At 31.9% G+C, this 23946-nt stretch overlaps 2 protein-coding genes and 1 pseudogene across 28 annotated transcripts in view; 1 reads left to right on the top strand and 2 right to left on the bottom strand.

Annotated features, from left to right (window-relative positions):
- Positions 1 to 515: 515 nt before the first annotated feature.
- LOC148625074 (uncharacterized) lies at positions 516 to 5125 on the bottom strand. The gene is made up of 3 exons (XM_088571191.1): positions 4811 to 5125; positions 1284 to 1433; positions 516 to 965 (listed from the first exon to the last, which is right to left on the bottom strand). The coding sequence occupies exons 1-3, from the start codon at positions 5013 to 5015 to the stop codon at positions 772 to 774; spliced, it is 549 nt and encodes a 182-aa protein (XP_088427317.1). The 5' UTR covers positions 5016 to 5125; the 3' UTR covers positions 516 to 771.
- A 2386-nt stretch (positions 5126 to 7511) lies between these two features.
- On the bottom strand, positions 7512 to 10484 carry LOC148625073 (uncharacterized; annotated as a pseudogene). The gene is made up of 3 exons (XR_015920181.1): positions 9462 to 10484; positions 9079 to 9228; positions 7512 to 8787 (listed from the first exon to the last, which is right to left on the bottom strand). The product of XR_015920181.1 is annotated as an uncharacterized LOC148625073 (transcript).
- Positions 10485 to 14735: 4251 nt separating this feature from the next.
- The window catches only part of LOC148625072 (dedicator of cytokinesis protein 9-like), a 71313-nt gene continuing 62102 nt past the window's right edge, over positions 14736 to 23946 (top strand). For all 26 annotated transcript variants that reach the window (XM_088568342.1, XM_088568331.1, XM_088568323.1 and 23 more), the window contains exon 1: positions 14736 to 14916. In XM_088568342.1, the coding sequence (XP_088424468.1) occupies positions 14818 to 14916 (99 nt within the window). In that variant the 5' untranslated portion in view covers positions 14736 to 14817. The remainder of the gene's footprint in view (positions 14917 to 23946) is intronic.

Here is a 23946-nt window from a genome sequence, read left to right as displayed (position 1 = left end):
ACAAAGACGGAACAAAGGAAAACGGGGACAGACAAAACCAATATACACACGCTGAGTTAGAGTGACTGCTCAAGTACAGAAAAAAACTGGGTGCATGGAACGGGCTTTCTATAGAAATAAGCAAGTTTTTCATATTATGCCGGGAAAAAAGGTACTAACTGTGATGAATGAAGTAAATCTGTCATCTTGTGGGAATATGTGTAATGTCACTTCTGAATATTAATATATTTTGTGTTTACAATTCAATTAAATTTTTAAGAAGTGATACCTAAATATAAAAACAATCGTTAACCCAAGAGTTTTGTGTTAACAGTAGTGAGGGAGGTCTTCATGTTGCTTTCGAATATCATAGGTTTCGCTTAATCGAAAATGAGGAACATAAAAAAAGTAATAGATATGCATTAATATTAAACAAGTGGTAAAATTATTATAAGTTTTTATTTTTCTTCTCTTCCAATTATATACAATGTATACAAATACTATAATCTCTTAATAAATACAAAAGTCCCGGGCGAAAATGTAATCATATAGATAAAGCATATTTCAATATTCTTTACATGAGTTTTAAGGTGTTACTTTTCTTCAGCAGCATTACAACCAAATACTTATGAAGTTCAGGACTAAAAAAATGAATTGTTTTCAACAATTACTAAAAACCAAGAAGTCAAATCCAGCACTAATTAATCGTTTGGTTTTTCTACAGTATCCATGTTAAACTGAATGTTTCAAAGTATAATATATCACATTTCAGTATATTATTTTCAGATGCAGTTATGCCGATGGATTTGTGGCTATATTTCCATCAAAACCTAACCCTTCAAGAATCATAAGAATCCCAGCAACAATCTCTAAAATAAGTGCCAACAGCGACAGGACAAATGAGTATCCTAACTTATAGTCTGGCCATTTCGCATCGTCATCAATCTTAACAGCGAAAATTATAACCCCAATTAAGTAAAACACACCTGAAACGACAAAAATCCAGAACTTTGCAATTTGTGATCACATTATTCGTCAGGGTCAAAATTTACCAACATTTTTTAGATCATAAATTTATATTGTGTAACATTCAACAAATCAACTTGTACAAAAAAAGAAAAAAGTTTCCTATTAAAAAACGTTATAATGACATTTGTGTCAGCGGTTTTTTTTTCTATAAATATAAAAAATGAATAAAACATTGATAAATTTCTTAACGTGAAGTTACACGCCTCGAATGATCGAAGGGAATTAAAGTGTGAATAATGACATTATTCCCCATAAAACAATTTTCGTATTTTTACCTGTAGCAATGCCAATAATGGCGGCAGCAAAGGCGACTTCCTTATTTTTCTGGCATTTCCCGAAAAACATGTACAAAATTACTAGAATAAACGAAATAAGGATACTAAAAAATCCTAACGACACAAATGCTTGAACGATGCCCCACCAACCTGAAAAAAAGATATTTCATTTAAATGAAATTCAGACACTTTATTCACATTTTCAACTTGAATTCTTGCAAATATGTATTTAAGACTCACCCTTTTAAAATTGTGATTGTGTTGTCATTTATATTGATGCATAGTACTTTAAAGACTTCCAATAATATTCTGTTTTTGTGAGAGCTGGAAACAATTTTACATGCGCTAGTTTACAGAAGCGCAATATAATAAGTAATTTCAATATGCTTTCAAGAACCGGCAAAAAATCAAATATATTGGTTTAATATGGACGGAGCGTCAGTGATCCTATATATGTAGAATGTAAGACAGGAAATATGAATGGCTAAAAAATATTCTGGCTTAAGTGACGAAATCTGTCGACACGGAGGTAGACGATTGCACAAGTGCGGAAGCGTTGTTTTGTCTTTTATATATAAAACGACATTAAACTCCGTGCATCATAGGCATAGCCTGTAATTGTATTATCTTAACGTGTCAAAACAAAATGAAATTTCCTTCAAGTTCTCATTCTGGCTTGGTTTATGTATGACGTCATGAAGTGATACGATGAAGCGATTGACTTTTTAATGTTTCTTAAAGAAATTAACCAGCATTGAAATTCCTTATATATATGTGTGTGTGTGTGTGTGTGTGGAGAGAGTAATACCGAATGGATCTGACCTTATTTATTTATGTGTTAAGTGGGTCGTATCATATAGATCTTTAATGCATTGAACTTGCTGCAGTAAGTTATAATGGAATAGGGATTAAAATACATAAGATGTTGCTTTAATTTCATCAGATGCATACAATTGTATTTCAAAGTATAGAAATGTGTGAGAGTGTAATCAAGGGAACCAAGGTTATAGGGTAATCAAAAGAATGTAATCAAGGGACAAAGACCAGACATTGAAAACAGACATACACAACAAAGAAACATAATTTAACTTAAATCATACATACAAAGTAACAAAGGCAAATGAGCAACTCGGACTCCACTAAAAACTGGGAGCCTGGACCAAGTACACCGGTAGATTATGGTATTAAATGAGAAAAGGCCTTTATTTTTAACTATGATTGACAGGTGGCTTTCATGTGTTGTTTTTTTTTTACATTTGGCCTACACTCGGATGGATGACATAGTTAATTTGGCAGTCTCTGTGTGGGAAAATATCGGAATGATGGTTCTTACATTCTAGGACTGTTATGCGATGGTCGACACTTAAACTTGGGAAAACTCAGCAGCAACTGGGTATAAACCGGGAAAAAATATTTTTCAACATATGAATGTATTATTTTCTTTTATCATTAGAAATTAGCGTTTGTTGACTTCTGCATTGGATGTTCTCCAACAAGCACATGCCTCACTTTAACACAAGAAGATTGTCGTACCAGGCTTAACTCTATTGTTTTGTTGATACTAAACTTCCATTAATAATATTTTTCCCTCAAAACGGCATTACATCTTCTGTTATTCATACGATCAACTTATTAAATTACATTTTTTTGGAAAAAAAATGTTTGAAGGTTGCAATTCGTCGCTAATTAAATCACCAAATTATAGCAATGTTATAAATGTTATGTAAAGGAAGATTAGGATGATTACCAGCGTGAAATTGATATTTAGTGATGCTATGAGAGGATTATTTCTATAACTATAAACTAAGTATAACGAATCAATCTACAAAACTTTCAATTTCAATAAAATTTCTCCAAACATTCACAGGTTCACAAAATAGTGCGTTGTCTAAGACAAACAAGAACCAATTCATCGTAAATTCAGACATTTTAACTAAGCATCCCTGACATAACCAATCATAGCGATCCTAATCTCCTTGCCGACCTAAAATATTGAAAGGTGGACTCAGGAGTGACAGTTACTGTGATAAAACTTAATATGCAAGTTGCGTTAATTTTCAAAAATTTTCAAAAATTCAAAAGAATGTTTTGTGTGATTGTATATTCACCAATTCATCTGTTCAAAAGAGACTGAAAGATATTTAGTATTTATATCGGTGTGATTGGTACATAAACACTTTATGGCAGACTTTAACCTTTCAATTGTAACTTTCCTTTCCATGGTGGCAATATACTTACACTTCCAACCTACCAAGTTTTATTTAACAGTTGAACCTTTACTGTCGTATGATTTGATACTTACACATTTAAACAAAGATACGTGAGCTTCTAAGCACTGTCATGTGCATGCCTATTTGCTATCATCACTACAGAAGCTTTATAGATATCATCAGAATTTGATTGACGTTACGAAATTTACCTGATTTTACTTACTTTTAATGTGACGGTTGCTGCTGGAGGAGCAGTAAAGGCTTACCTTTCTGTTATAAAATCTGATGTCACTACCTACCTTTTATGGGTTACTAGTGTCATACTGCAAGTGCATGAGTTTTCTTTTTATTGCTGTCTTGTTTTTATCTGCAGTTTTTACTTGTAATTGTTTTACTATTATTATTTTTGTTACCTTCTTTGTGTATATGGATTGTAACGTTTCTTATTTTCACGCATTGAACGTGTCTTTGGATTTTAATGCCCTGGATTGTCCTCCTGTGTTGATGCTTATAATATTTTCGGCTGATTTACTCAATCTATTTTCATAAATGACTAGTTATTGCTGTATGTGTCCTATACTCAGAGAGAAATTTTGATAAATGAAAAAACTTCTTCCGGAAATGGTCTTTTGGGACTTGAGGCCACCCGTGTAAGATAAGATCACGCGCGTTCGTCTTCCTTCGTTCTCTTTACCATTGAAACTTTAAAAAGTGGCAGCGTCATAGATATATTCATAAACAAAGGCATGTAAAAATTGACGTTAGTATATACTATCTTTCCAGAAATGGCGGCGCTCTCTAGGAGAATCGTTCAAAATATATGTTTTCACGGAAGAAACTGGTTCTTATTGTCGTTGCAGATCAAAGATCGGATTACCTTCAGTTATTAGAGAAATTATTGGTCTTCTTCACGCTTACACTACCGGTGCACCTAGTCCATGCTCCCAGTTTTTAGTGGGGTCCGAGTTGTTCATTTACTTTTGTTACTTTGTACGTATTATTTTAGTTATTTATTGTTCATTGGTGTGTTTGTCTGTTTTCCATGTCTGGTCTTTGTCCCTGGATTACATTCGTTTGATTTCCTCTAGAATCTTGGTTCCCTTAATTACTCTTTCACGTACATTGCACTCACGACCGTATTAATCGCACGTCGATTTACTGATCCGGACAAACGATTTATTAAAACGGACACAGGAATCATTTTTTACGCGCGTCATGAGTCATGAGTGACCATTAAAAGAAATTTGGAAACTTGCCTTTTCCTTGAAATTGCCAAACAGTTGATCAGCATATTATAATATATTTTAAGTATTTTACCGTTTGCCCAGCCGTCAATGACATTACACGCTGACGGTATTTCAGAATCACCACATCGTCTCCACAACCCATAGTATTCGCTGCTATTGTACACCCATGACGTCGTAGAATATGAAATCCAAGTAAACACAGAAGCGATTAACAGCAGGAGGAATGCCACCTTGCATAGGATGGATGCTGATTTAAAATCATTAACTACTGCCATTTCCCTGCCTTATTTCTCCGAAATACAAACAAAAATGCTAAAAGCAGCACATATACCAAGTTTGGTTGTCAAAATAAATTAAGCATCTAGATGAAGATGATGCAAGATTTCGATTGCTTTTATCGTAGCTTGACAACTGCTCAAGCAACTCGTGTCAAGTTTTAAAGATAAAAAAAGTCTACGAACAAAGCGAGTCGCAAGTGATCAACTTTTGTCAATAGTTATTTTTTATATTGTTAAGAACATTTTTTTTCATCAATCGCCATAGCTGTGTGTTTTTCTAACCCAACACAATGAAAGATCGTTTAAATGGCATCTTTGACATTACTATTGTCCACAAATCTTACCGCTTCCATTCAAAAATTGATGATGACAATTATGATAACGATAAGATATTTGTTTTCAGTGACAATGTGGAATATACCATAACAGTATATTTCAAATTACCAATATCTATTGCGACTAACGACAAAATACTTTTTTTTACGTGAGGCGCGTTAGATACTGGCAATTTAAGTTTTTCCCAGTTATTTGTGTTATTTCTTTTAATACATAACTCTTTCAACAGCTTTTAGTAAAAGTCATTTTTAGATTTAATACAGCTCTTTATTTAAAGTTAGATGAACTGCATTTGTGTGTTTGATGAAATTTAAAATCATTTGCTATCTTAGACTGTATAATATAAAGTGTTTAGAATGTTCTTACTCATTGGAAAACTTGAAACTACTTCACCACAAGTAATTTGTAAAATTAAAAAGTAAAAACAAATCTATTTTGCAATGAAATGCTGAATCGTGTCGAGAACAATATCGGGATTGTTATCGTAAGTTTACTGAAGAAAAGTGCAACAATAAGTGTTTGCTTGGTTGTGGACAATTCGGAAACAATTGGTGCGTGAGGCTATAGGCTAAAAACCACTAATTCCACTTCCCATAGGCTGCTATGCTAATTTCACAATATTCAATGGCTTCTCTGGACTTTACCTTAACTTTAACCTGCAGAGGACTATATATCAGCATGATTCTACATATGTCAGCTCACAATCCTCAGAATGGCATGTGGGGTTAGCAGACTTGCAGTGCAGTACTGGTCACCGGAAGTGAAGGGTCTATAAATAGCATGAGAAATCCCAGTGTTTTCACAAGATAGGGGTATATTTAAAAATCATTATGGAGATTGGGCTTCACATCACTAGAAGCAAAATGCACCTATAAAATGTACAGAAATGTTTTTCCTTTCAGAAACTGTTTAATTTTTTTAAATAAGATGAGAACTTTTTTCACAGGACTATGAGGAACAGGGGTAATTTCTGCGTAGGACTATTTTTGCGTACGTTCCGTATGCTCATTGGTTGAATTGGTGGCCTGTAACCTATAATTGGCCGGAACAAACGAAAAAAGAGGGACCGAATCAAACAACAAACAAACGCCAACTTAGAAGCATATGAAAGAATAACTCGGACTACGTCGCATACTGGGTGCTTGAAAAGATGAAAAAGGAGGGTCTTCTGCATATCTAAAAGAAACATTCAGCGAATTGTACATGTCATGTATCTAATCGTGTGACAATGAAAGATATGACGAATTGAATATAACTGTTCTCATAATGGATGTGTGTTTTGTGTAATTTTTGGTTATTAAGATTGACAGGTGTTCGTTGCTCTGTAGATGAAATATTTTTAAGTCTTAGTGTTTGTAAGAATCAGGCAAAATGGGAAAAATCAGAAACATGTATGTTAAAACCCCACCGATCTGACGGTGTAATATCAATCAAGGATATTTTCTCAATTTGAAAAGACCTTTATTTGATCTCTGTATCACTGGCTTCGCGCAGAAATTTTTCAATAGAATCTTAGAAAAATGAGATTTTTGACAGAGTTATCTACCCTTGAAATGTTCATTTTCAGTGCATTTCAATGAAATTGTAACTCAATGGTCCAGTATATGGAAAATCTTGTATGCTTTCCTTTATTCTGATGGTGCAATTAGTCAAATTACACTATCTAAATGATGGATTTTTTCATACCATGTTTCATCCACTGCCTGAATCTTACAGAGACTGACACTTAAACAGTACTTTGCATTAACTGTGTTTTATTTTATTTTAGCTTGATTTGAAAATCATAGCTATCAAATATTTTGTTTGCTATATAATAGTAGAGAATTACAATGTACTTTCAACTACCACATTCTGTGCTTCGTTTTTCACCTACAAACTATTGTGTGTATCAGTAATCAGTCGGAAAAAAATAAGAAATAAATGTATTTTAGGCATTTGACGAATTGGTTGAAATGATTGAGGTTAAAGTACTGACAAAGTGCGAAAATAACGATAACGTCTGACGTTGTTCACGTCTAAACTGAACATATATGTACCGAATGGAAATCTTCAGGAAGTATTCATTCGTCTTGGTGTACTGTGCTAAAAGAAGATTAAATATATGCCGGCATGTATTGTAACGGTTTAAGGTAGAATTCTTTGTCTATCTTTGTTAGCTTTTTTTGCATGACAAAAACTCGAGACGAAACAAAAGGATACAGTGACAAATGCATAATTTATAATACAGTAGAAGTTCTTTGCATCTCTCTTAATGATATACAACACAATCAGTCACACTGTTTTACTTATACATGCTTTGATTCTCCATCGCAGAAACAAAGCTCCTTTAATTGTTATAATACAAAGTACAATTATGTTGTAACCTAGCCATTCTCAGCTTCTCGGAAAAACTGTTGAAAAGAAACTTTCTTTAATTTCCATCAAAAAGTGTTGTCGTACGAAAAATACTTCATAGTGGAAGTTAGAAGTATGTGGCAAGTCGGACCAACGACTAGTCTCATTATTTATTTCCAGTACCCGATATGTTAAAAAAAATTAGGTAGCACACGTCTCGCAGAGTCGTGGCTACTTTATCTATGTCATTGTTGTCGCAAAATTACGTGACGGAATATGTCAGCTTTAGATTTTGTTCGCCTAGTTATCCTCTAGCTAGAGGTCGCATTGAAAATTAAGCCAAATACACTTACTGGGGATGTTGCAGACGAGTTATAATTATTCATAACCCTTTATTTTTATTACCTAGAGTAAAATATGTTAACATCAATCGTGTGATATCTCAAAAATACTCATGAAATAGGGTCGTTCTAAAACCCACATTGTTCATGATATACTCAGTGTCAATGTTTGATACAATAATTATATCATGTGTTTAGTTTAAAATATACATTTTTTTCATATGTGTTATAAGTTTGTTTAAACCCTATATCGTTTACCCTGTATCGCATACCCTATATCGCACCACTTTACGGACCGTACTTAAAGTATATAGTTGAAATATATGATATAATGAACATGACATGTGAAAATCTGTATCACATGTGGTATCAACCCTCGATCTGTATCACCCCTCGAGCCGATGGCCCTTGGGATGATATAGGAGTCTCGGGTTGATACCGCAGATGATACAGATTTTGACATGTAATATTCAGTATATACCACTTCAATATCTGTCAATGTTTGATACAATACTTATATCATTTCAATATATCATCATTCTGGATTTTTTATGCCGATAGCTTTGTGCCTCCACTACCACCAAAACCTATTCCTTCGAGAATCATAAGGATTCCAGCAACGAATTCTAATAGAAGTGCCAACATCGACAGGACAAATGAGTATCCTAATTTTTAGTCTACGACATCATTCTCTGGCCATGCCGCATCATCATCAATTTTTGCAGCGAAAATGATAACACCAAGAAAGTAAAACACACCTGAAATCACAAGGATCGAGAACATTATATGAACTAGTAGCCATCAAGCAGAATCCAACTTTACTGCGTTTAATATCATATGATCTTAAAATAAGCTGACATAGTACAGAAACGATCGCAATAATCCAAAAGTACTTGTGTAAGGAATGAAAAGTTCACTATTAAAAGGGTTACTTGAACAAACCCTCTACCATTTATTCAAAATTAAGAAGAAAAAATATTGATAATTGTTTCTAAATGAAAAGTTGTGACTTAAAAACTTAACACTCTCAATGAAATAGACAAATAAACCTGTTACGATGCCGATGATAGCAGCGCTATAGACGACTTCTTTATTTTTCTGCCATTTCCCGAAACACATGTACAATGTAACAAGAATTAACGATACTAGGATACCAAAAAATCCTAAGGACACAAATGCTTGAACGACACCAAACCAGCCTGAAAAAGAAAATATGTTTCTTTTTTATGAAATTGAAATACTTAAAAATAGCACTAAATACTGAAAACCTGAACTTCGATTGTTGAAGAGATCATCAATATTTACTTGAATATCAAAAGATATCATAAACGTTTCACGAATAAAGCAATATATATAGTTTTTGATATGGCATTGCCAATGAACAGAACTGGAATTCCTAGGGAAAAAACCCTAGACACATTTGGTACCTTACCGTTAGCCCATCCGTCTATTACTGTACATTCTCCGGGTATTTCAGCATTACCACATTTTCTCCACAACCCATAGTATTGATTGTTCAATTGGGGTTTGCTATTGTACACCCATGACGTCGTAGAATATGAAATCCAAGTAAACATAGAAGCGATTAACAACAGGAGGAATGCCACCTTGCATAGTATGAATGCTGCTTTAAAATCATTTACTATTGTCATATCCCTGCCTTATTTCTCCGAAATACAAATAAAAATGCTAAAAGTAGTATATACACCAAATTTGGTTTTCAAAATAAGTTGAATGGCCCTGTCTATCTTCTCCGAAATACAAATAAAAATGTCAAAAGCAGTACATATAATGAAACGTGGTCCAATTTTGGTTGTCAAAACAAATTAAGCATCCAGATGTGGAAGATACAAGATTTCAATTGCTAAAATCGCGTCATGGCGACAAAAATAACTGCCCAACCCATTCGTGTTCAGTTTTTATAGAGTAGTATATGTACAAATTCAAAACAATTGTTTTAAAAGTTGCAGATAATTAAGTTATTTTTTTAATTTTTTTTTTTTTTTACAATCACCATATCTGTAATTTTTTTGTAACCCAATATAATAGAAGGTCATTTAAATGGTATTTCTGACATTTTTAACTTCCACATACAAATCTTAACACATTTCAGGTAATAGTTTATGATGAAGATTGTGATAGACATTTAGGTATTTATTTTCAGAGACAATTTGAAAAATACTATGCTAGCATATGTTTACTGCAATTTGTTTGTTGCTTGGGAATTGTTTCCTATTTATTTCGGTTATTTGTTGACGTTTTATTGCAATTTCAAATTTCGTATCGAGATGGAATAATCAACACGATAAACAATTCAATGCATTTAAGTAGCAGTCCATATAAAATTCTGACACTGTCAATGGTAAAGTGATTCATTGTGTTGAAAAACCCACCAAACAAACGATGATTTTTCAGTCTACATATGCTATACTTTCACATAACGATGAGCTTTTCTGCATTCAGATCTGCAATTTTTAGAAAATCATACATTCAACTCCCATTAAAACCAACCAAATGTAACCAAATCAATAACGATAACTCTTGCAAAGTGCAAATTCCATGTACAATCTATATAATTTTTATCTGAAAAGCGCGACAACTAAATGAAAAACTAAAACTGCTAATGTGAACAGTAACTGTCTCAGAACAAGGAATAAAACTGAATTTTGTGGGTTTTTCACGTGCATGCAACACTTTCTGTCTGGTTTTTAGACAGACTGCTACTTAAAAAGTAAATACATGATTCTCATTTCATGTCCTAAAGAAATTTTGATCAACGTATAACCTGTAAATGTCGAGAATTTTCTTTAGTTCTCGGTTTTTGGTAAGGCGTTTCAAACAAATTAAAATCGCAATCCCATCGGATCTTGCTTATTGAATAGTGATAATGCCCTCCACTGAGGCTCACGTCATTATCAACGTTTCAGGCAATATCACTGTCCCGTATTATGATAATGCCCCCTATTTAAGCAACTACATGTATTGTATAAATAAATCAAGTTAAAGTTGTTTGAATGACATGCATATCAGGAATAACATAAATAAATACAATAGATACAATACTGTGTAATACTGTCCTTCTGAAGGAATGTTTTTTCTGATTTAAAAATGATTATAAACTAAATCAAAATTGTCACAGGCGAGGATTCATGGGGCGGACCATGCCTACCACCCTTAAATATGATATCTTTGTTTGCATGAATTCTTGATTTTTCACAAATTCTAACTCCAAAAAACGTTCTTATCGTTTGAAGATCGGCCTTTAATTCTGTTTAATTGATTCCATTTAACATTCATTATCTCACTGTGCTTAAAGTTTCACGGAATTCGGAATGATGTTGTGCGGGGGGTTGTCTAAGCTTTGAGACATATTCTAGAAAGAACGTTCTAATTATACTTTCCACCGTTAGAGAAATAAATGACTTCAGCTGATATTATGCACATGAGAAGCCTTCTCTCATGCTATCCAAAAGTTCAGTTTGTTAGCTGCTTAACTTTCTTCTTGGGTGATACTTTATTGAATGTTTATGAAAATAAAATGCTGTATAATATTACATCAACGTAAGTTACCATTTTTAGATTTTTCTTTAAATTGTTTATTGTCTTTAGCATATCGAAGCATTTCCCGTCTTTCGTCTCTAGTAATTGGACAAAACTATTGCTAAAATGAAACTTATTATCTTGAATATTTAAAAAACCCATTCTCCGTTGATTTACAGATAATTGCAATGTGCAAAAAGGGAGATAACCGAACTAAACCACATTTGTAATACTTGAGTCACCAAAAGAATTGAACTGGTTGGATTGAACTAAGAAGAAATGTTCATGTTGAGTGATTGTTTAAATTGTTAAAAGATTCGTCAACAGTTATTGATTGTTCTTGATGAAAAAGAAATTAAAGTTTGCAATGAACTATTTGTATTTAGTGGTTTTATTGACTAGCCATAAGCTCCTCTACAATAACCCTGGCTTTGCATTGGTTTAAAACAAAATTTAACGGTCACATACCTCTATCTACACCCTTTCCGATCAGCTTTCTGATTATCTACCTGAGCGTTGTCCGAAATGTCTGCATGTTTGGGCTAAAGTTCTCGGTTCATTTATGTGGTACATAAGCCAATTCATCCCAATTTCGTAGAAACAAATATATATACTTTTGCAACTAAATGCTATAATTTAGCGAGACTTACAAGTTAAAGCGCGTAATTTCTTCTAATAATGCGAAACGTGTATCGTATTTGTTAATATATATAAATTAAAGGGATACAAATGTCTTGTCCATCTGTTTTTGGACTTTTTTTTTAATAAAGATTCAACCTTCCCCTTTTCATGTGGGAGGTACAGGAACAGCGATCATCTAGGACAAAGTACATATGAAATGATTATATCATTTAAAGTTCTACCATAGACCTGTACTTTGATTACAGATCTAATACTATGGTTCTACTAAAAAGATTATCAATCTATATTTTTTTTCATGAAAAATTCCAGCTCCAGTTGAGCTCCAAGCCTTTTTATTTTTTCTGACAATAGTTTTGACAATTATAACTCAATTCCTTATATGTTTGTCTTTAAAATTTTAAAACAATACATTTATATACTATACACATATAGATCGTACAAAAAAACTGAATGAAACAAACTTCATACAAGATATGGAAAATACAGAACTTACAATTTAGAATTTCATGGAATTAAAAGTGATTTTGTTTACAAACAAATTAATAAAATTTAATAAAATAAATGTAAATAAAGCAAATGGTATAGAGGGGCCATCTGTTAAAATATAAAAAAATATCCAGCCTGTAATTGTTAAACCTATCACTAAACGTATAATTATGCGGATGATAGTACTTTGTCGCAACCAGGAAACGACATCAGCGGATTAGTTAACACATTGGAAAATGAAAGCTCAATTTTGATAAACTGGTTCACTGACAATAAAATGAAAGTTAATCCACAGAAAATTTAGGCTATTGCCATTGGGAAGATAACAAAGTAGTGGGAAATTAACATTTGATTTAGATGGTATTCAATGAAATTCATTGTGAAGAAGAGGTCAAACTACTGGGAGTGACAATCGATTACCAACTTAAATTTGAAAGCCATATTTCAAATATTTGTAAAAAGGCGACAAGGCAGCTGAATGTACTAAAATGTACTGGTAAACATTTATCAAAATTGGGAAGGTTAATTTTCTATTATTCATTTATCATGTCTAAGTTTAATTATTGTCCTGTTATTTGGCATTTTTTGTGGGGAAAAGGACACAAAAATGGAAAAAATTCAAGAGCGAGTCTTGTGTTTCATTTATGAAGATTACTGAAAATTCACCCTCTAAATCTTAAAATTCGAAGATTACGGACAATGGCCATCGAAGTTTTCAAAATTCTACTCAAACAGTCTCCTGTATATTTAAATGACTTAATTAAATTTAAACAATCTAATTATTGTTTTAAAAAAGAAAATGCAACAGAAATTCCCCTGGTGAGAACAACAACTTTTGGTTTGCACTCTTTTCGATATGCTGGGGCCACACTGGATTGAGTTACCAGACACAATTCGTGCACAGACAAATGTGAACCAGTTTAAAAGCCTTATCAATAACTGGGAAGTCAACTTATGCAGATGTGGCCCCTGTAGATCTTAAGCCGCTTTTTCATATTTATATTTTTATAGTGCTTGCAAATAGTGCTCGTTTTTAACATATTATATACTCACGCTTGCATTAGCTTAGTGCCTTTGGGCTTCTAAAATCTAAATGACTATAATTTTATTTTGATTTGCTTTGTGCTTGCATGCTTCATGTACCTTTAGTAGCCTTTATGTTTATCCTCCTATATGTTGTATGTGTTATGTCTCGTATGTTTGTAATGTGTTATAATTGTTATTTCTGTCGGTAAAAATCTCTACAGAGCTTGTGTGTGTGTTTTTTTTTATTATTTAAATATCACCGACTTAAAATAAAGTTTCTGTCTGTCTGTCATATACTCCAAATTCTTTAAAATCTAAAACTTTATCATATAGTCCGTCCATAACAGGAACATAGTAAAATTATTCATAGATCATTCATTATTATAGAGAGGCTGAAATAAAAAAAAATGTAACGGGATGGTCGATCGGTGGCTATGCATCACCACCTCTCTTATTCAGTGAAAGAGTAATCAAGGGAACCAAGATTCTAGCGAAATCGAAAGAATGTAATCCAGGGACAAAGACCAGACATGGAAAACAGACATACACAACAAAGAATATAAAATAACCCAAATAATACATACAAAGTAACAAAAGTAAATGATCAACTCGGACTCCGCTAAAAACTGGGAGCATGGACTAGGTGCACCGGTAGGGTAAGCGACATATGCTTTTCTAGAAACACCCGCCGAGTTGTTCATAAAAAGTCAAGTCCAGGGTAGACGAAAGAGGAAAGGAACACTATGACACAATGAAATAATCAGTTTTCATGGTGCAGATGGATACACCATAATGCCATCCACGAGTTCATGATGCCGACCATAAAACTTTCAATCTTGTAGCAACATCACCCTGTACCAGAAGCCTAATTGTAAGTATTCTAGTGTGATACAAAAAGTCAGCGTAAGTTACGGCAAGCTCTGAAAAATGCATACAAAAGAAGGTGCCTTAATTTCCTAAAAGGGACGACATAAGGAAGGAACGACTTGTCAATATTGTTTTATCTCCCTTGTGAAAAATGAAAATGGATGAAATTTTACAACTTCCGCAATAAAAAACTGTTTTGTAAACGCCCTAAAAGGCGAATATTATAAATGGCAGAAAGGAAATTTCGTCAGCATATTCTCAAGAAAGGAGATGCTGCAAGAATTAGAGATGAAGTCGCCCAGGAGATGCGTGAGAACATCATCCTTGTAAGTTGTTGACATTCTGACAGTGTGTCTGTCAAAAGTGAAAATAATAATGTTTTTCGTCCAGTCTTATAAATGGAAACGTTATATGTGTGCATGCATTAAAGTTTAATTACCATGCTGACAATGAGTTAATAAATCAAAAATCTTAAAACTTTTTTATTACAAGAATGTACACTCAAGTACAAACTGATGCTAATATTCTCCTTTGGTAATCAATTTCATTTCAATCACCACTTTCGTGTGTCTATATAGAAACAACCCATTTACATAACAAATGTAAATGACACAGTCATTCTTTTGGTAATTGGTAATTAACTTATACTTGAGAACAGTTATAGGGTACACAATGTACATTTTTTTTGTACTTTGATAAATGTCAACCTCTTGGACCACCAAAGAGGTAGATCACCAGCTTGCAAAGTTGCCAAAGGGGGTCATTTACCATGTAAAATACCCCCAAAAAATTGTTTTGAGATGTTACAACTCATAACAGCCAACTTTGCATTTTTAAGGACATTGTCATTTGGTACATGTACACTACATGTACCTTCAACCAAAATTTTAATTTCTCCATTCTTCACAGTGGAATCACTTATGCCCTCCACTCCACCAAAGTAAAAACGGAGATGAAATTGCTCAAAATCAATACTTTTCAATATTTTTTTCTGTCCAATACTGAAATACTATTAAAAAGCAAGAACCATTAAATATATCTTGGTATAAAGACAGGAGAAGTAAACTACAGTTTTGAAATGCTAAAGCCGCGATCAGCTGACTGTCATTAGTCAGTTAGAAAATTTACAAAATTTACGAAATGGCAGATGTTTTATGTACTATTCAGAAGTTCCTCTTACAGAAAGGAGCAGCACAGGTCAAAATTGGGAGTGGGAGATTCTATTTACCAGGGTGGGAGAATCTGTATTCTGTGACTTTCTCATGGGCAATGCATTTACTTGGCACCTACATGTATGAGTAATGCACTTGGTCTTGTTAAATCTTTCCTTAGAACCTACTGTGTGATAACACCATTTCAATATTTATAAATAAAAATCACAAAAAATTGAAAAATGTACATAAATGAAAGTATAATTTACACTTATGCTTTTTATATGTATGGTCACTGTCACTAAAATTATATACTTTTAGCTTCTTAAAGATTTTGCAACAACAATCAATATACAGTTAAAAAAAAATACACATGTACATGTATTTTTCTTTGCTGTTGTCAGTCATTTATGATCAATGGATAAGATGTTCTTACTTAAACTGTATATGTGTATACCAGGATTATTTATAAAGGTGTGTTCCCATTTCGCCTTAGCTGTGAATTACAGGTAAAAATAGGTAAAAAAGTACTAGGGCGAAATGGGAATTTATATGTTTTTATGTTGTAAAAAACAAAACACTAAACTAATGTGGTGTTGTTACAATGATTAAGGCGAAATAATTATGAAATCAATTTTTATAGGTTTTTTTCCTTTTAAGCCACTAATTTAAAATATTTGTAGACTTTTCAAGTTATGATTTGTCTCGATAAAAATTCATTTACAAAAGATACTACTAAAATATATATAATTTGAATCATATTCTAGTACACATACAATTCAGGGACTATTAAAAAAACAACAAATAATTATGTTAGGAAATGAGGTATGATTTTTTAAACAAATCTAATGACTGTATATGTATATAGTTGAATAGTTACTATTGAAGTACTTATTAAACATGTACACATATGTAGATGTGTAACTCATATTCTTTATTTATTTGCGAATTCAATAAATTGACATTATATATTTGGGAGCATAAATAATTGATAATTAAATGAATAAGCCAAACATCATATAATTTTTTAATTTTGTTCTGCAGGAATCATGTTTTTATTACGATTTTGCTCATTCTTTGTTGTATGTTTGGTATGAATATTTTAATTTGCCTCTTCATTGTTTTATGCTTATAAATATTTGGATGTGCTTCTCTGAGTCAAGTTGCTATCAAAGTGGTCAGTGATATTTATTTTGAATTTTATTCTTTAAGGGTATCCATAAAAAAGAAAGGTGTTTAAAACCAGAAAATGAAAAGGCCATCTTTAAAGAAAAAAAAAATTAAGACAAAAACCCAACTAATACCATTTAACCACTTCACAAAATAAATTAAATTAATTGACCAAAAATACCAACAAACAATATAAAGATTTACATATACATGTGTATATTAGGTTTAAATGCTATAAAAACACAACTTGCACTTAAAATTACATGTTTACACAAGTTCCCATTTCGCCTTAGTTCACCTCAGATTTTACTAAGGCGAACTGGGAATAATTTTATGTACCGAATTTGACAGCTAAGGCGAAATGGGAACAAGCCTTTATAAATAGGGTGAAGAGACTTAGGGCAAATGGACCTGGATTCAAGTAATTCACACCTATATACTTATTTAACTTTTATTTCTCATGTGGTAGCTCATTTTTTGAGAGTACAATGTCTGTAATTTTTGGAATTTTTTATCTTGAAATTAAACCAATTAGACCAAGAAATTTTTTATCAGGAGAAGCAAAAAATTTGTTGTTGCAATTTACTTACTTTGTTTTAGTACCTCATTACTAGAAACTGACGTGAAAAAAATTCTTGATTTTGAAATTCCCGCCCCAATTTTTTTTGTAATTTTTTTAGGGACAGGAAGGGGTGAAAATCTACTGATTTATTTTATTGAGGAAAAATTTGACAAATGTTTAGTATGAATTTTTACTTGTTTGAACTTTGAATTTTGAACTTAGTCATTTTTCATCAGTTCATGCTACAATTGGTACATGTTTTGTGTAATTTGTCACCAACTTCTAATGTTTCACATAGATAAAAATTAACAGTTGCCCAGTAGCCCATGACTACTAAATTTTGAGCTGGGTTACCAAATTTTGGATAAAATTTAGCTAACACACAGAAAATATTTAACAAAAAATATGGCCTGGGCAACAGCTTGTATTTCCTAATTTTTACCCCTGTTTTAATTGCTGGTTTATGTGTACATGTGTATTTGTACCATATTCAAAAGTTCCCTGGCAGTAAGAGGATTTGTAGAGGTGCATTCCTTTGGGAAATATGAAAAATGATTATTTCAAAAATCTATTTATTCCTGTTATTGGTACATGTAGAATGACCATAGAAATTTTTCACAAAATTAACTTGAATAAATGATTGATATTGGAATTGAAAATCCATAACAACTTTTTATTCTTTTATGCTTACCAGATGGAGGCTAGTTGTGCTCATATTTGCATAATGTTATGCACATTATTACCCTAATAATTATGCACATTATGAACACAATGATTTTTGTACATTTTTAGTAAGACAGATACATGTACATTTTATAAATTATTCATTTCAAAATATGCACTTACAATGCATAGATCCAGGTTCTGTATAGAAGAATAACCATTTGATCAAAATGTTGATACCATATAGTCAATGACAATTTTCATTTATATTTTGGGATCCTTAATTACATGTGCATTGAAGAAAAACTGGTAGAGAATAAAAATGCAGTTGATCCTAATATCTCTATGACAAGACTACTTAAAAAGGGAATTGTCCTTGAAATGACACAAATGACTTCTTAAATAAAAAAACCTGATAGACTTACATGTTAGTATGATATATTTAATGGATAAAAATTATTATTATTATTATTAACAAACATGTAAATGCATTAATATTACTCATTAGTTTAATTTGCATGGAAATAAATGCCTTACATGTACATGTTTCTTAGTTTAATTTGTATCTTCATCTTAACCATAAATAATTACTTGCAAATTTTCATACATGTAGATGTTGTACTATAAATCTTTGTCTGGATACTTGTATCCTGAATATTCAATACCGATATGTGTATTTTTATCAGATAATATTTCTCTTTTAACACAATTATGTCTAAACATATTGATTATGTTACTGTATATAGGATCTTATTACGAACAATTACTTACTTTATCATAATGAAAGACTTTGGACAAAGCCAATTCTAAAATATTATATAACACTATATGCATTATGTCTGAGAAAACATCCTTTTGAGATGTCTTATGATAATTAATGTTTCATGTCATTTCTAGAACTTTCTGGGATTTATTGCATTTTCTTGATAGGTAATTAGAAAAGTTATACCATTTTCGAGCAGTTCCCTAATTTTCTTTTCCTACATTACCCTTTAGAAATGTGTAAAAGATATAATGGAAGTTATTTTTGTGTCTAGGAAGTTGTAAATGTTAGTTTTGTATGGATATAGACTACCTCAGTGTTTAAATGGTAGTGCTACTAGTGTACTATATGTATCTTAAAGTGCAAATTGTGGGTTCAATTCATGATCTAGTCCAAGCAAATCAAATCAGTAAACACTTCTTCTCTGCCAACCTTACAGCATATGAAAGTTAAGTGTGGCAACTGGACAGCATAATGTGTCCACTGTCCAAACAGGGTGACATGCCCAACTGCAGACTGTTGTTCCTGTGAGCTCTTGTGCAGTATAAAGCAGGGTCTGTTCAGTTGATCAATGGTTAAGAGCCAATCATAACACTCCAAAAAGATATATGCTAATTAGATTGGATCAATATTGTTATATCAGCTTTGATTCTGTTAAAAAAAAACCATGTTCACTGAAATTCAGTTACTAGGGTTTAGACAAAAAAACAGCTTTATAGCCATTGTTTTAGACTGAAACCCTCTTGCAGGTACATATATCATATATGTGTAGTTGCTACCAATTGTTAAATCTTAATTTTGCTTGTAGTTAGTCAAGAATTGTAAGTCCTGTAGTCATAATTTGTCAACAATGTATCACTAAGTTTCTCATGAGGAATTATACAATTCTGTTTAATTAAAGAAATGAGCCTGAAGTATTTATTTATGGATATTTTAAATAGGTATTTTAAATTGGTAAACACCTACTAAATTACAAGAAGGACAACTCTGAATCTTTTGTACCAACTTTGGCAATAAATCATTGTAGTCAAAGGTTTTTCTGTAAATGCCACTGTAGAAGTGACCATTGACTTTTGAAAGTCCTTGTCCTTAAATGTAATGAATTGGAAGTCAGTACATTTAATGTATTGTCTCTTTAACACCTCAGGTGTGTTAAATATCATCCTCTGTAAGAATCAGGAAGGTTACAATGCACTGTGAAAGGAATGTGTAACTTTTTAATGCAGAAAAACATTCAGCATGCCTTGAATTCACTCAAAACCAAACAGTAGTGTAACAGATGGTATTGTACAGACAGACAGACAGTTTTGACTTGTTTTTACTCTATTTACAGAACAAGTATTAGAAGGTTAAGGCCAAAATAAAAAAAATATCCCAGATTCTCATCACCTCCCAAACCACCTTTTTCACCCTCCCTGAAAAATTTTGATTTTTTACCCCAATTTAGGTTGATTTCTTTCATATTGACAGGATTTTTCACTTAAACTGATAAAAAATAAGAAATAAAATTTGCCCGCCTACCCCAATTTTTGATACATGTAAATGTCAGATATGTTTTGAAAACAATATAGAAATTACTGATATTTTTCTTTTCTTTAAATTATACATTTTTTTCTAAACTTTAAAGACTATAGGGATAGTAAGTACATATCAGAAATAATAAACTCATTCTACCAAATTGTTGATTTGTCACTACATTTTTGTACTATAGAAATGTACCCGATTCTTACATTGATGTATACTTAAATGTATTAAAGGTAATGATGTGAATATTCCATCCACTAATCCCATTTGTAGGAAGATAGAAAAAAATGATAACAGCTGTTTAGCCATTAAAAGTGAATGTTTATCATTATCTTCTTTAATCTGCATGACATACATATATACTTGTATGAGTCCCACCCTGTCTCTTGGGAATTTAGGTTCCTGACAAAGCTGGGTCTGTGGTATTAATAACTCCTTCCGTGTTTTTTTTTTAAGGGAAAGACCACCTTTGCAGTAAGTTAGGCTGTTATGATAAATCATACCCATGTAAACAAAAATAAATAACCTTTAATGCAAAATGTGCTTTTATATAATGCTCAAGGCTTTGCAAAGTTCAAAATCCTTGAACTATAAGGGGATAGCCATCTTACAGAACTCTCCTATCTAAAGGAAGATCATAGCTAGATTTTATGGATTTTTACCGATAGCTTCTGATTGGCTCGTGACATTGATACCGATACAAGTACTGCAAATAATATGTAAACAAAGAATATTCAGTAAATATTTCTATGATCAAGTTTAATCACCAAAACACGATGACTTGTCAAGCTTATGATTGCACAAATGATTAAAGAGAAATGTTCAAAAGCTTTTTTTTTACCAGCAACACAAACGAAGTAACCATAAGATTTTCCTTACAAATACTAGTCATCTAGCTGCAAATCCTGTTTTTCATCAATGATTTCTGACATTTGCTTACATGTTGTGCCTCATCTCTTCTTATATTAATTCTGGGTTGAAATTATGGGGATAAGTCCCAAATTTGCGATTTCTTCAGACATCGTAATCAATTACCTATTTACTTTCACTTTACAAACCGACTTCGTGACGTCACAGTTCAACCAATCATGGTGGTGCCCATAGGCATGGGAAATTCAAATTTCCTAACTATAAATCTCAATTAATGAATTAAGAAAAGGAAATTATTTTGTTTCAATTTAATTTTCATGAATATTTAACAGATTAGTTTTGATATTTATTACTTGCACAATAACATGGTCTTCTCCTTTAATGATTCATGTGTTAAATTTGGAATATTTTATTTTTTTATGTTAATGCTTTATCAAATCATTTAATTGAAACGTTAAGGTCCCTTATATACATGTAAATTATAGGGATACAAAACTTATGTGTATGTGCATACATATTTTTCATTTATATTGGGAAATTGTTGGGTTGCCTTTGTTATAAATGGTACTGGTTTATAATCATAATACTACATGTAGTAATTTAAACTTGTATTTTGTGATTTTTATCCCAACTGAATTTTGGTTATTTTTGTTGTTTCATTAAATTGATTTTATATTGTAATAAAACTGTAGACATTATTAAACACAACAATTTTCTGAATTTCAATAGACTTATACATGTATATACATGTACAATAAAGAATTCACTAGTACATGTGTTTTAAGGTTTAATGTTACATGTTTTAATCAATTGTTCAACAACTTATAAATTTATATTGTCCTGAACAATTTACATGTAATTGTTTCAGCACAAAATCAAGTCAACAAGAAATTTTATGGTCTAGTGACTTTTAGAAGTCCTTAATTGGATGCTGAATGTGAAAAATTAATGAGATAAGCTAACATATTAATAATTTACTCTCATCCTCTCCTAAAAAAAATTAGTCTAGCCAAAGTATACACATCAATATATGTTATTTGAGTACATTTATACAAGTCCCCTGAAATAATGTGCCGGTAATTGTTTTGGTCAATCTGTGGCATTATTCAGGGTTTTAAAATTGTCCATTAATTACACTACCAATATTTCATTCAGTACAAATAGTTACCTCAATATTTTAATTTATAACTCTTGGTATTATTTTCCTTTCATGTTCTGTACATTTACTGGTGATAGGTTGTCCCATCATTTTTGAGGTTTTGATTTGTTCAAAACCTTTATGACATTAAGGCTGGACTCCTAACCCAACCCATTTCTGATGATTACTTGCTTTTAAATAAGTACAAAATGAAATGAAATAGAATTCTTTTTGGAAATTGATATCTCATAACAAAGTAGCAATTTTAGGTACATGTAACATATACATGTACACATACATGTACCACACCCTCTATGTTCAGTAATCAATTGAAATATTTTTGGGTGAGGTTGTTTTACTGATTACAATGGATTTCTCCATGACTTTTGACTCTAATGATGTAAAAATTCCATTAATCTGAGCAACTATGATGGTTATAGTAATCATTTGAGACTATAATGTAACAGTCTTTGAATTTTACTGAAAGTTGTTGGTCTAGGGGGAATTATTTCATTAATTTAAAATGCAATGGCATTACATGTACTAAACTTGACATGTTAGATTTCCAATATCAAATTAGACTACCCAATAAGGTACAAACACAAACTATTTTCTGAATGTGCCCATATTTTCATTTGGTCATGAACTTCTTTTCTCAGTGTGCTTGTATGTTAACTTGTGTATTTACAGAAATCATCCCTGTATTATGGCCAATATTTAATACTGCTGCATTAGTTCTTCAAATTGTGTTTTCAACATTTTGAACAAGTAGAATAATAAAATTTCTGAAAGTATTTTTGCACTTGGCAATTTTATGAGGTGATAATTGAGTTATCTACCATAATTTGGACTTAGTTTTGAAAAGGAATTGGTTATATTACCTGCATTTTTATTGCACCTACAATGTACTTTATCCTCTTTGGGATGGCTTGCCTCTGAAACCATTCACACAGCAGGGTCATTGGAACTGTGCAAACAATCCTTTTCTTTTCATGTTTCAACTCTAGGGCAGTCAAGATAGAGTATTTATCCTGCAGCTAAGCTTTCTACTATACAAATGAAGGGTTTTGAATAACATCAGCTTTGTTCCTCCATTTCATTATATCGTCTTCTGGTTAACTTTTTAAGTTATGAGCAACGTCAAAAAGAGGGATGACTGTCACTTTCAAAACTATTTATGACAAATTTTGTATGTTTTATACAGAGAATGTGGTTGCAGGATAAAAACAATACATGAACATGGCTGAAAATATAAAAAATATTTATTTGCACTCGCTTCAAAACAGTCAGATTAGCTTAGGGAACCCTCGTCAAATATATTTGATATTTTTTGGCAATATACATGTATTGTGTATTTGATTTACAAATTAGTGAGAGTCTTTTGTCTTTTACCTGTCCTAACCTGGAAAGGATGATGTTTGATAAGACTAAGATTACTAACATGTAGTTGTATGACCTACCATCCTGAATACAGATGCCATTAAAGCACTATTCTGAAGCAAGTTTAAAATTTTA

Source organism: Perna viridis, chromosome 2 (assembly GCF_037379345.1).
Source record: "Perna viridis isolate PV_CMFRI_1.1 ecotype Kerala chromosome 2, ASM3737934v1, whole genome shotgun sequence".
Lineage (NCBI taxonomy): Eukaryota > Metazoa > Mollusca > Bivalvia > Mytilida > Mytilidae > Perna > Perna viridis.
This window is presented reverse-complemented; position numbering and strand designations above follow the sequence as displayed.